The sequence below is a fragment of the Monodelphis domestica genome, chromosome 4 (genome assembly GCF_027887165.1).
Source record: "Monodelphis domestica isolate mMonDom1 chromosome 4, mMonDom1.pri, whole genome shotgun sequence".
Taxonomy (NCBI): domain Eukaryota; kingdom Metazoa; phylum Chordata; class Mammalia; order Didelphimorphia; family Didelphidae; genus Monodelphis; species Monodelphis domestica.
In genome coordinates, this window is record NC_077230.1 from 91967109 (window position 1) to 91979194 (window position 12086).

Consider the following 12086-nt stretch of genomic DNA (forward strand, 5'->3'; position numbering starts at 1 on the left):
AGGAAGGAAAAAATAGCTGCCTCTTAATAGATTGGATGGCAAGAAGGTGTGGGTTTTTTAATTAATATTCAATAACTATTACATTTTAAAAGTTTTATTAATAATAACAAAAGTAAAAAGAACTAGCTAAAAAAGGTGCTAATCCTTGTGAAAGAGCAAGAAAGGGAGGAGTTACAGCAAACTTAAATACAAAAGTGACCATGGTGGAAAGAGAGGAGAGGAATTCTGGGAATGCTGAAGGACTTCTGGGGGATGAAGTCCAAGGGTTCAAAATTCCACTTGTACAAGGGAAAGGTGAAAACCTATCAGTTGTTATCTCAGGGAGGGAGAAGAGGAAGACAGGATGGGGGCGGGGGGGAGAGGGAGAGAGAGAGAGAGAGAATTTATAATTGAAAAATTTTTAAATTGAATGTTAAAAATTGTTTTTACATGTAATTGTGAAAAAATATTTTTTAAGAAAAAGAAAAGCAACCCTGCTATTATTCTCTCCATTGACACTGAGAAAACTTTGGGGAGGGTTGTATTTTTTGTCATGAAAAGGAATGGATTGGAGGGGGATAAAATATAAGTCATTTCTCCTGCTTTTAAGTATTTTAAGAACCAAACTTTTTCAGACACTTCCTAGCTGTGTGAACCTGAGCAAGTCACTTGACCCCTATTGATTTTCTGATTTGAAACTGACTCACAGTATCCATTCTAAGACAGAATGTAAAGGTTTTAAAAAAAAAAGTAACCAAACTTTTGAAAACCACTTTGCTAGAGGAACAATAGCAGAAGGTCTTGGAAGACATGCATAGGGTATCGTACCTAAGTCTGCAACTAATGAGGAAAACTGATCAGGCTCACTGAGGAAGAGAAGTCTACCCACAAGCTTTTTTCTAGTTCTTTCTCCCCCAAGGACAAGTTGAGTAAACAAAAGGAAATAATGTCTTTTCCTTAGCTTCACCATGTGTTAAAATAACTATTTTCCACGTTGTCTCAGGGGTTTGTTGGGTCTAGCTCCATTTCTCTATCATTTCTCTCTTCTGACCAAATTTTTCCACGTTGTCTCAGGGGTTTGTTGGGTCTAGCTCCATTTCTCTATCATTTCTCTCTTCTGACCAAATTGAGTCCAACTCACCTTCTGCCTCCTTTCTCCAACTTCTCCTTGTTCTTTCTGCCCAGGGAATTCAGCATAATCCTGGAACTTTGCTGCTTACCTCTGACGTCATCCGAGAGAAACTTGGCATTAAAATAAGTGTGTTAATGGGGGCCAACATCGCCCAAGAGGTGGCAGATGAACAGTTCTGTGAAGCCACTATTGGTAATGATGACCGACCGTTCTAGGCGACTCATTCAAGCTAAGACTTCCTCTCTTAGAGAATGGGGTTGGGAATAGATAAGGCCTGGGAATGGGGATGGTGGAAGGTCAAGGGAAAGCAAAGGTTCATATTTGTGGTTTAAAGCACGAAAATTTTGTCTCAAAGAAAACAAGAGTAAATCTTTGTGCAGCCCTGGGTAAAACATTCTGTTTATCCCTTATTTGTTTTTAAAACTTTATCTTCCAACTTAGAATCCAAACTGTGAATCTGTTCCAAGGCAGAAGAGCAGTAAAGAAGGGCTAGGCTGAGGGATTAAGTGACTTAGCCAGGGTCACACAGCTAGGAAGTGACCAAGGCCAAATCTGAACCCAGGACTCCCCATCTCTAGGTCTGGCTCTCAATCTACTGAGGTACTTAGGGGTCCCCATTATTCCTTGTATAGAGGGATGGACCTTTTCCTGGTTTACTCAGGGATCGTAAGAAATATAAGTGAAATTTTAGTAAATTTTCCCCAATTATATTTTTCAAAAATTATGAAATCAATCTGATGCACACATCAAATACCTCACTTTAAGTGTGAGAAAGCAGCACAGGACTGAATTCAGTAGAAAGAGCCCTGGTTTTGGAGCCCAAAGACAAAATGCTAGCTTCAGCACTGACTAGCTGTGAATCCTCAAGGTAACTCATTTCAGTATTCTTAGTATCAGTTTCCTTATCAGTAAATAAGCTAAGCACAGCCCACATACTTCTCACTTCAGCGATTTTGAGAAAAGTACTTTCTAAACTATAAAGTGCTATATAGATGCAAATAATAATAATTATCATTATTAGTAATATGGTAGTGCTGGTGGTAAGGTAGCAGACTTGGGGGTAGCTAGGCTGCTCAGTGGATTGAGAGCTAAGCCTAGAGCCTGAAGATCTTGGGTTCAAATGTGACCCCAGACATTTCCTAGCTTTGTGACCCTGGGAAAGTCACTTACCCCCACTTGCCTAGCTAGACCTTATCAGTCTTCTGCCTTGGAATTAGTAATGGTTCTAAGACAGAAGGTAAGGATTAAAAAAAAAAAAGGAGCCGACTTAGTAGATGGAATGGGTCCAGTCTTAAGGCCAAGAAGGCCTGAGTGTCCATGTCCCACCTCTGACACATCCTGGCCATGGGAGCCTGGGAAAGATCATCATTAACACCTCAGTGCTCTCGGCAACTTATTTTTTTAAACCCTTTCCTTCCATGTTAGAATCAATCCTAATATCAGTTCCAAGGGAGGAGAGCAGCCCTCTCAAGGTTGTTTTAGTACCAGGAAAACTTCCATTATAATAAATCACAAAAAAATACTGATTATATCATTAGTTATAGAGAAAGGTTCTGATAATATAACCTTCATTTAGGTATTTTTACAACCTTTTAGAAAAAGAAAGATCTTTCATTTATATAATAGCTAACATTTACATGGGACAGCTAGGTGGTGCCAGGTCTGAAGTCAAGAACACTCATCCTCCTGAGTTCTAATCGGGTACTAGCTTGTGATCCTAGGCAGGTCACTTCACCCTGTTGGCCTCAGTTTCCTCATCTGTAAAATGAGCTGGAGAAGGAAATGGTGAACCACTCCAGGATCTTTGTCAAGAAGACCCCAAATGGGGTCTCGAAACATCTGATAGATACTACTGAAAATGACTGAACAGTAACAGCATTCATAGGATACCTACTCGTGCCCAGCACTTTATGGATATTATCTCATTTTATCCTCACAACATCCCTAGGACAGGGTGCTATTATCATCATCTTCATTTTACTGATGCAGAAATTGAGGCAAACAAAGGTGAAGTAACTTGCTCCAGAGTCATATAGCCAATAAGGGCCTGAAGCTGGATTTGACTTCAACTATGCTACCTACCTGCCTATATTTAAAGCATATATTTAGAATTATACGGTTATGTATACAATGAAAAAATAATAAAACATTCCTACTGTTCCTACTTGACATAGTTTTATATTTGTAGCAATAGCAATAAAAAAAAAACTAAAGGAATAAATATTGACAACAAGGATATTAAAATGCAGATTATAAAGTATAATATTGAAGGTTGTATAATAATTATAAAACCCAGAATAATAAGCCAGAAATTTTAGTTAATATGTTTTTAAAAATTGATAAACCCACAAAATCTTCTGTATTTCTGAATCACATCAACAAAGATAAGACTAATAATTAAAAAGTAAATGTCTTTTATAATTTGGGGGGTTTATCTTTATTTTATTTCAGTAACAACAACATACCTAAGTTTTCTGAGGTTACTTGATTCTTATTGTCTCCCTCCCTTCTTCTCTCCCCTATCCTGGAATTGACAAGCAATTCCACTGGTTTTACATGTATAATCACTCAAAATCTGTTTCCGTATTGTTCATTTTTGTAATAATCTTTTAAAACCCAAACCCCAAATCACATACCCAAATGAACAAGTGAGAAATCATGTGTTTTCTTCTGGATTTCTACTCTAACAGTTCTTTCTCTGGAGATGGATTAGCATCCTTTTTCATAAGTCTCTCAGAATTGTCCTGGATCATTGTATTGCTGTTAGTTATCATATAATTTTGACAAAATGTGTTACTTATTTGGGTATTAATTTGTCCATATACACAATATATATGTGTATATTGTAACAATTAAAATTAGTTGGAGACATAAACTGTGGCAGTTAAAGAGTGGATGCCTTAAACTGTAAGAGTTAAAAGAGTTGAGGTTGTAAACTGTAGTGAGTAAAATAGTGGAAGATATAAATTATAGTAGATATAAGAGTGGGTGAGTAAATTGTGAACGCAGAAAAAATGTTTCACTGCAGTGTCTTGTTTTAATCAATATATAAGGTGGTTGCCAGGGAAATATTCCCAATTATGAATATACCCAAGTCAACTGGGTTTTATAGAGAATTTAATTAATAATACAATGAGAAATTAAAGAAAAGAGAGAAAGAGAGAAAAAAGAAATAAGTATGAAGGGCCTTAAGCCAACATGGCCTAGATCTGAGTCTTAAGAGAGATCAGTCAGTCAGTCTTTTATCACTCACCACAAGGTCTGTCTAAACAAGGATTCTAGTGACAGAGTCTCCTCAGAGAGAGTTCTAGCCAGAGTCCTCCTCAAAGAGCCTTCCAGCCAAAGACTGTTTCAAAGGGCCTCTTTCAAGAGCCTCCAGAGGGACAGAGTCCCCTCAGAGGAGCTCCAGTGAGACCTCCTTAGAGATTGTCCTCCAAGAGCTTCCCTTCTCCAGAGCCTCTCCTCAAGAGATTCTCCTCAAGCGATTACTCATAAGAGATCTTCCTCAAAAGGATTGTCTTTCAAGAGATTCTGCTTTTTCTTATATAGGGGGTTTTCTCCTATGTTACCTCCCTTAAGTTCTTCCTTCTACCAATCACAGTAGACGTTTTCCAAGGGACAGCCCATTCTAAATTCACTGGGGGGTTGACTAATCCCTTTAGTAAATTTGAACCAGAAAAACTTCTGCATAAATTTTCAACCTCTTTGCTCCTGGCAAGTTTACAAGTTGCCTGACCTTTAATAGGTACTTAGCACCCCATTGTATTAATTCTAAAAATAGGCATGGCTTAAAGAACTTTTTGCCTCATTATAAGTATGGGTTAAAGTACTTTCATTGTTTAGCAAGGAGTTCTCTCCCCCAAAGCAGTCCCAAGTATGGGTGGACCAGAGGTCCTCCCATTTCTGATCCAAGTAGAGTTCTCACTGTCAAAATGGGGAATGTTCCCAGTAGGGAATTGTTCCAATGGAGAATTCCCCAATGTGGAAATTTTTAACATTCACAAGTCTGAGAAATTTCAAGATTTACAATATATGAAAAGAATATATATACATTAAAGATATACTTCAAAATTGCATTGATAAGGGTAGCTAGGTAGCTAAGTGCTGGAGCCAGGCCTGGAGATGGGAGGTTCTGGGTTCAAATTTGATCTTAGATACTTCCTAGCTGTGTGACCCTGGGCAAGTCACTTAACCCCCATTGCCTAGCCCTAACTACTCTTCTGCCTTGGAACCAATACATAATATTGATTCTTAGACAGAAGGTAAGGGTTTGGGGAATAAAAGATATTGACCGAAATATAGGAAGAATATAATAGATGTCTCTGTGATTTAACTGAATGAATAAAAGGAAAATGTCAGTATTTACCAAAAGAATTTGTAGATTTATTTCAGTACCAATTAGTGAGCTGACATGTATTAATTAAATACTTAATGTGTATCAGGCATTGTGTACTAAATGCCAGAAATGCAAGGAAAGGTAAAAACAATTAACTGTCCATAAGGAATTCATATTCTTTTTTTAATTAAACCCTTACCTTCTGTCTTGGAGTCAATACTGTGTATTGGCTCCAAGGCAGAAGAGCGTTAAGGGCTAGGCAATGGGGGTTAAGTGACTTGCCCAGGGTCACACAGCTAGGAAGTGTCTGAGGCCAAATTTGAACCCAGGACCTCCCATCTTTAGGTCTGACTCAATCCACTGAGCCACCCAGCTGCCCCCATGGAATTCATATTCTAAAGGAAGAGACAAATAAGAAAATTACGAGTGTACATAAAATATATATTTAAGTCAAGCTCTAAGTTCATTCTCCCAACTGGTATTACTCCTCCCTTCAGGATTTTAGGGTTTATGGCTTCTAATACACTTAAAGACTCCACTGGGATGCTCATAATTTAGCCAGTTAAAATCTCTCCAATATCAATCAATTAATGTATGTCCACTAGCTTTTATAAAAGGATATTTACTGAGAAGGTACAGCAAAGACTGAAGTAATAAAGTATAAAAACATTTCTTCAGACCAGGAGTTGAACTTTTCCCTCCATATCCTCCTTGGTATCTGGGGACAGTGTACAACCTTCTTACTCCTACAATATAATTCGGGGTACACTCTTCCCTTCTACATATCCCCAAAGTACTTGGGGAAAGTGGACTCCCACTTGAGGTGGAAAGGCACTAAAACAAATAAGAAGGGAACACATAACCAAAGAAGTACCCACTGGCCCTGGGATTCCTTTCCTACTTTTTCAGAGAACCCACAAAATTGACATGAGCTAGCTGATAAGTTATATACTAATTCGGCCAACCTGCATCAAATAGATCATTCCTCAGGGTTGGCTCCTTCCTGGTCTTGGCTGTTAAAGCCACTGGAAGGCTCCATTACCAATTCCATTTGCTGGACCTTTCTAAAGTCTACAAAAATCTAAACTTGGTTTCTTCCCTCTCTCAATACTTGGATGACCAACAGTATAGAAAGAATAGGTGTGAGACCAAAGAAACAGAGGCACCATGCAAGCTTGGCCATGATGAGGAGATAAGGTATTGCCCTTCCCCAGCCCTCACCTTGTGGGATCTCCAAGCATTTCCTAAAGAACATCTTCGAGGCATGCACACAGATGGCAGAGGGAGCATCATATGAGAGGAACATGAAGAAGGCTAGAGTGGATGGACCAAGGTGTATAAGATGAAGAATGGGCTCTGTTATTGTTCAGTTGTTTCATTCGTTGTCCACCTTCAGGACGCCATTTTGGATTTTTTAGCAAAGTTATTGGAGTGGTCTGCTCTTTCCTTCTCTAGCTGAACAGACAACTTCATAGAATTATCTTGAGTATTTATCAATTATCTGTATTAACCCAACTGATGCAGATATGATAATGTTCTCCAACTCCACAACCAATTCCAAATCAATTAACTCCAGTAGCTCTCTATTGATCACCTCCAGGTTCAAATACAAAATCCTCCGCTTGGCATTCAAAGCCCTTTTCGACCTAGTCTCCTCCTCTTTCCTATAACTTGCTCCCCATGACTCACATTGACATTGACTCATTGACACTGGCCCTCTGGCAATTCCACAAACAAGATGCTCATCTCTTGGATCTCCACATGCTCTTTGGCTGTTTCTCTTTCCTCTGCTCTGACAACTGACCTCCCTGGATTCCTTTAAGTCCTAACTAAAGTCCCGTCTTTTACAGGAAACCTTTAATTCCTCTTTTTCTTTTCTTTTTCTATATACCCTTACCTTGCATCTTAGAATCATTCTGTATATTGACTCTAAGGCAGAGGCGCAAAAAGGGCTAAGCAATGGGAGTTAAGCAACTTGTCCAGGGTTAGCAAAGGAAGCTGAGGAGGAGCAATCAGATTTGTTAGTATCAGAACCAAGAGAGCAGCATCATAAACACTCAGAAAAGAGAAAAATTGGTCAATCATGTCAAATGCTGTAAATTCGTGGAGGAGGATGAAAACTGGGGAAAAGCCATCAGAACTGACAATTACAAAAGCATTGGTATCTTTAGAGAAGACTTTGAGATGAGTGATAGATGAGGTCAGAAAGCTAGAAATCCAATAGCAAATTGCTGAGAAATGAGTAAGAAGATATAAAATGTAGGCAATGAGAATAGACTTCTTTGCAGCAGTGGAAAATTTGGCTATGAAACGGAGAAAAGATATGAGACTAATTTGAGACCTTAATAGGTCATTTGTGTAGCCAAGTGACACAGTGGACCTAGGAGTCAGAAAGACCTGAGTTCAAATGGGACCTTGGCCCCTTACCAGCTGTGTGACTCTGGACAAGTCATTTAACCCTGTTTACTTTAGTTTCCTCATATGTAAAATGAGCTGGAGAAGGAAATGGCAAACCACTCCTATATCTTTGCCAAGAAAACCCCAAAAGGGGAAGAGTTGGACATGACTGAACAAAAGCAACAAATCATGGGAATTAGGAGATTAGGGGATGATGGGAGGCCTAGAATGAGATTTTTTTTTTCCCTATAACTTATTTTCTTTTTAATTTTGTCTTATATTTAAAAGTTGCTATTAAGTACTATTAACCAAAAATACATAACAAAAGCTTCATAACAATTGAAAAAATTAATTACAAATGCTGGAAACATTGGCATCATTAACATATTTACATTAATACATACTCCTTTGGGAATGAGTTATGACACATTTGTACAAATATAAAAAAAAAACATTCCCAATCTATTTTTGAGTAGTGAATACTTCAGTCCTTTAATTATTTTTTTAATTTTTAAAAAAATCCTTTAATATTTTTTTAGATTTGAAATTTTTTATTTAATTAATTGATTTAGAATATTTTCCATGGTTACAGGATTCATGTTCTTTCCCTCCCCTCCTCCCATTCCCCTCCCAAAGCCAATGAGCAGTTCCACTGGGTTTTACATGGGTCACTGATCAAGACCTATTTCCATATTACTAATATTTGCACTAAGGTGATCATTTAGAGTCTACATCCCCAGTCATCTGCACTGACCCATGTATTCAAGCAGTTGTTTTTCTTTGGCATTTCTACTCCCACAGTTCTTTCTCTGGGTGTGGATAGTGTTTCTTTCTCATGGATCCCTCAGAATTGTCCTGGATCATAGCATTGCTGCTATTAGAGAAGTCCATTACATTTGATTGTACCACAGTATATCAGGCTCTGTGTACATTGTTCTCCTGGTTCTGCTCCTCTCATTCCGCATCACTTCCTGGAGTTATTACAGTTCACATGGAATTCAGCCAGTTCATTATTCCTTTTAGCACAATAGTATTCCATCACCAACATATATCACAATTTGTTCAGTCATTCCCCAACTGAAGGGCATCCCCTCATTTTTCAATTTTTCATTTTTTTGCCACCACAAAGAGGACAGCTATGAATATTCTTTTACAAGTCTTTTTTCCTTATGATCTCTTTAGGGTACAAACCCAGCAGTACTATGGCTAGATCAAAGGGCAGACAGTCTTTTAGAGCCCGTTGGGCATAGTTACAAATTGCCTTCTAGAATAGTCGAATCAATTCACCACTCCACCAACAGTGCATTAATGTCCCAATTTTGCCACATCCCCTCCAACATTCATTACTTTCCTTTGCTGTCATATTAGCCAATCCTGCTAGGTGTGAGGTAATACCTCAGAGTTGTTTTGATTTGCATTTCTCTGATTATAAGAGATTTAGAACACATTTTCATGTGCTTATTAATAGTTTTGATTTCTTTATCTGAAAATTGCCTATTCATGTCCCTTGCCCATTTATCAATTGCGGAATGGCTTGCTTTTTTGTACAATTGATTTAACTCCTTATAAATTTGAGTAATTAGACCTTTGTCAGAGGTTTTTGTTATAAAGATTTTTTCCTAATTTGTTGCTTCCCTTCTAATTTTGGTTGCATTGGTTTTGTTTATACAAAACCTTTTTAATTTAATGTAATCAAAATTATTTATTTTATATTTTTGTAACATTTTCTATAACACATTTTTGTAATATTTTCTATTTCTTGCTTGGTCTTAAAATCTTTCCTTTCCCATAGATCTGACAGGCATACTATTCTATGTTCATTTAATTTACTTATAGTTTCCTTCTTTATATTCAAGTTCAGTTCTTTAATTTAGCTGAAGTTTTCTGACAGGAGAGCTAACATGCAACAGAAATGTTCAGCCTGAGCTGCTATTGATATTGTTGATTTGTTTTTTCCTGTAAAAAGATGCTTCTGATAAAGTAATGCCCTATGTTCTTTCTTTTCTTTACTCTTCCTGTAGTTTTAGGATTATGTTTCAGATTTCTTCTTGTTTAGTTTTCATTCTTGGGCAAGGAAAACAGTCTTTAAAATTCATTGGAAGGTCAAAATTCAAAATTGGAATAGAATGAGATTTTTAAATTTTTTTAATTTTTGTGTCTGTGAGGGAATTATTAAACATTGTCAATCAAAGCAGTCTATTTACTTCTCATATAGGACTTGATGAGAGGTACCTTCTTTTATTTTTTCATTGTATTTTTATTTGCTTTGTGAAATATTTTTCAATTACATTTTATCTTTTTTTTTAATTTTAATTTTATTTCATCAATTTAGAACATTGTTCTTTGTTACAAGAATCACATTATTTCCCTCCCTCCCCTCTCCTCACCCTTTCCTTAGCCAAACATGCAATTCCACTGGGTATTACTTGTGTCCTTGATCAGAACCTATTTCCGTGTTGTTGATGTTTCCACTAGGATGTTCATTTAGAGTCTACATCCCCAACCATATCCCCTTGACCCATGTGATTAAGCAGTTGGTTTTCTTCTGTGTTTCTACTCCCACAGTTTTTCCTCTGAATGTGGATAGTGTTCTTTCTCATAGATCCCTTCAAATTATTCAGGATCACTGCATTGCCACTAATGGAGAAGTCCATTACAATCGATTGTACCACAGTGTATCAGTCTCTGTGTACAGTGTTTTCCTGGTTCTGCTCCTTTCACTCTGCATCAATTCCTGGAGGGTCCTTCTTTTAGAGTAAAAAAAAACTAAGTTCAAGTCCCATCTCTGACATACATATTGGATAGGAGGGCAAGTCATTTAATCTCTTAGTGCCCCAAGCAATTTAAGATGATAAATTGCAAAGAAGTTGCCACTTAAATTGATAGAATGAATTTCTTTACCCAGGAACTCCTTATAATAATGAAATCACATACCCCACATCAAAACCCCCAAAGCTTCAGACTACATAAATAAGATTTGGTGGGTTATACCCCAGAGACCAATCTAATGAATAAAGACTGATTGAAGTAAGGTTAGGGAGAACATAGAAAGCTGAGTAAGGAAAGAAACACGGAAGGTTGAGGAACCAAAGGGGGCATACATAGGTTGGCAAATCGGGCATCCACAGAGTCTAGAAATAACCACACAAAGTCAGGTCAATGCTTACTACTCTTTTAGGACAAAATAGAGCAGAGGCAACCTGTACTGGAGAGAATGGCTTGGCAGGTTATCTGGGGGCTGACCAGTACCTGGAAGGAGCATGTTCTAAAGAGCACCCATGGGGGCAGCAAAGTATTACAGAGGATAGAGAGTCAGACCTAGCATTGGGAAGTCCTGGGTTCAAATGTGGCCTCAGACACTTCCTAGCTATGTGGACCTGGGCAAGTCACTTAACTCCCCTTGCCAGCCCATATCATTCTTCTATCTTAGAATTCATACCAAGGGAGCAGCTGGGTGGCTCAGTGGATTGAGAGCCAGGCCTAGAGACAAGAGGTCCTAGGTTCAAATCTGGCCTCAGATACTTCTTAGCTGAGTGACCCTGGGCAAGTCACTTAACAGTGCCCTCCACCCCCACCCCATTGCCTAGCCCTTATTGCTCTTCTGCCTTGGAACCAATAACAGTATTGATTCTAAGACAGAAGGTAGAGTTTTTGTTGTTGTTGTTTTAATTTATACTAAGAAGACAAAGGCTTAAAAAAAATGAGAAAAATAAAATAAAATGTACCCAGTGTGGACAATGACTTTAAGACCCAGAGTCTCAATCTAGCTAACGGAAATTAGATGGTGACAACTTGAATTTAATTCAGTAGACATTTATGAAGCTCCTGTTAGAAACAATTGCATCCCTGCCCCTGGCTTGTCCTTTAGTGAACTACAGCACCCTATAATAGTAGAAAAGGCCCTGGATGTGTGGAGGAAGAGGGCTTTTCATTCAAGCCTGAGCTCTGATGCTTAACTGACCCTCAAGCCAGCCATTTAATTCCTGGTCCCCTCTTCTAGAAAATGGGCACATTTGGGCTCCCTACCTTACCAGTTTTCTGGTGAGGAAAGTGTTTTGTAAACTCTAAAGTGTCATGGAAATATGGGCTATTTTGGTTTAATGTGTTCTATCTTGTGTTCAGCAAATTTGTTTTTCCCCTCAGGCATCTCACTGAAGAGATGCCACTTACCTTCTCCCCCAAATAAAAATACCTTTCATTTTTATAAGGCTGTAAGGTTTACAAAGTGTTTTCCTATCTGTT

General features: G+C 38.0%; 1 protein-coding gene across 1 annotated transcript in view; it reads left to right on the forward strand.

Moving 5' to 3' along the window:
- The window catches only part of LOC100021123 (glycerol-3-phosphate dehydrogenase [NAD(+)], cytoplasmic-like), a gene marked incomplete at its 5' end in the record, with an annotated part of 68995 nt that overhangs the window by 32328 nt on the left and 24581 nt on the right, over positions 1–12086 (forward strand). Inside the window, one exon of the mRNA XM_007493832.2 lies at positions 1165–1303. Coding sequence (XP_007493894.2) covers positions 1165–1303 — 139 coding nt within the window. The remainder of the gene's footprint in view (positions 1–1164; positions 1304–12086) is intronic.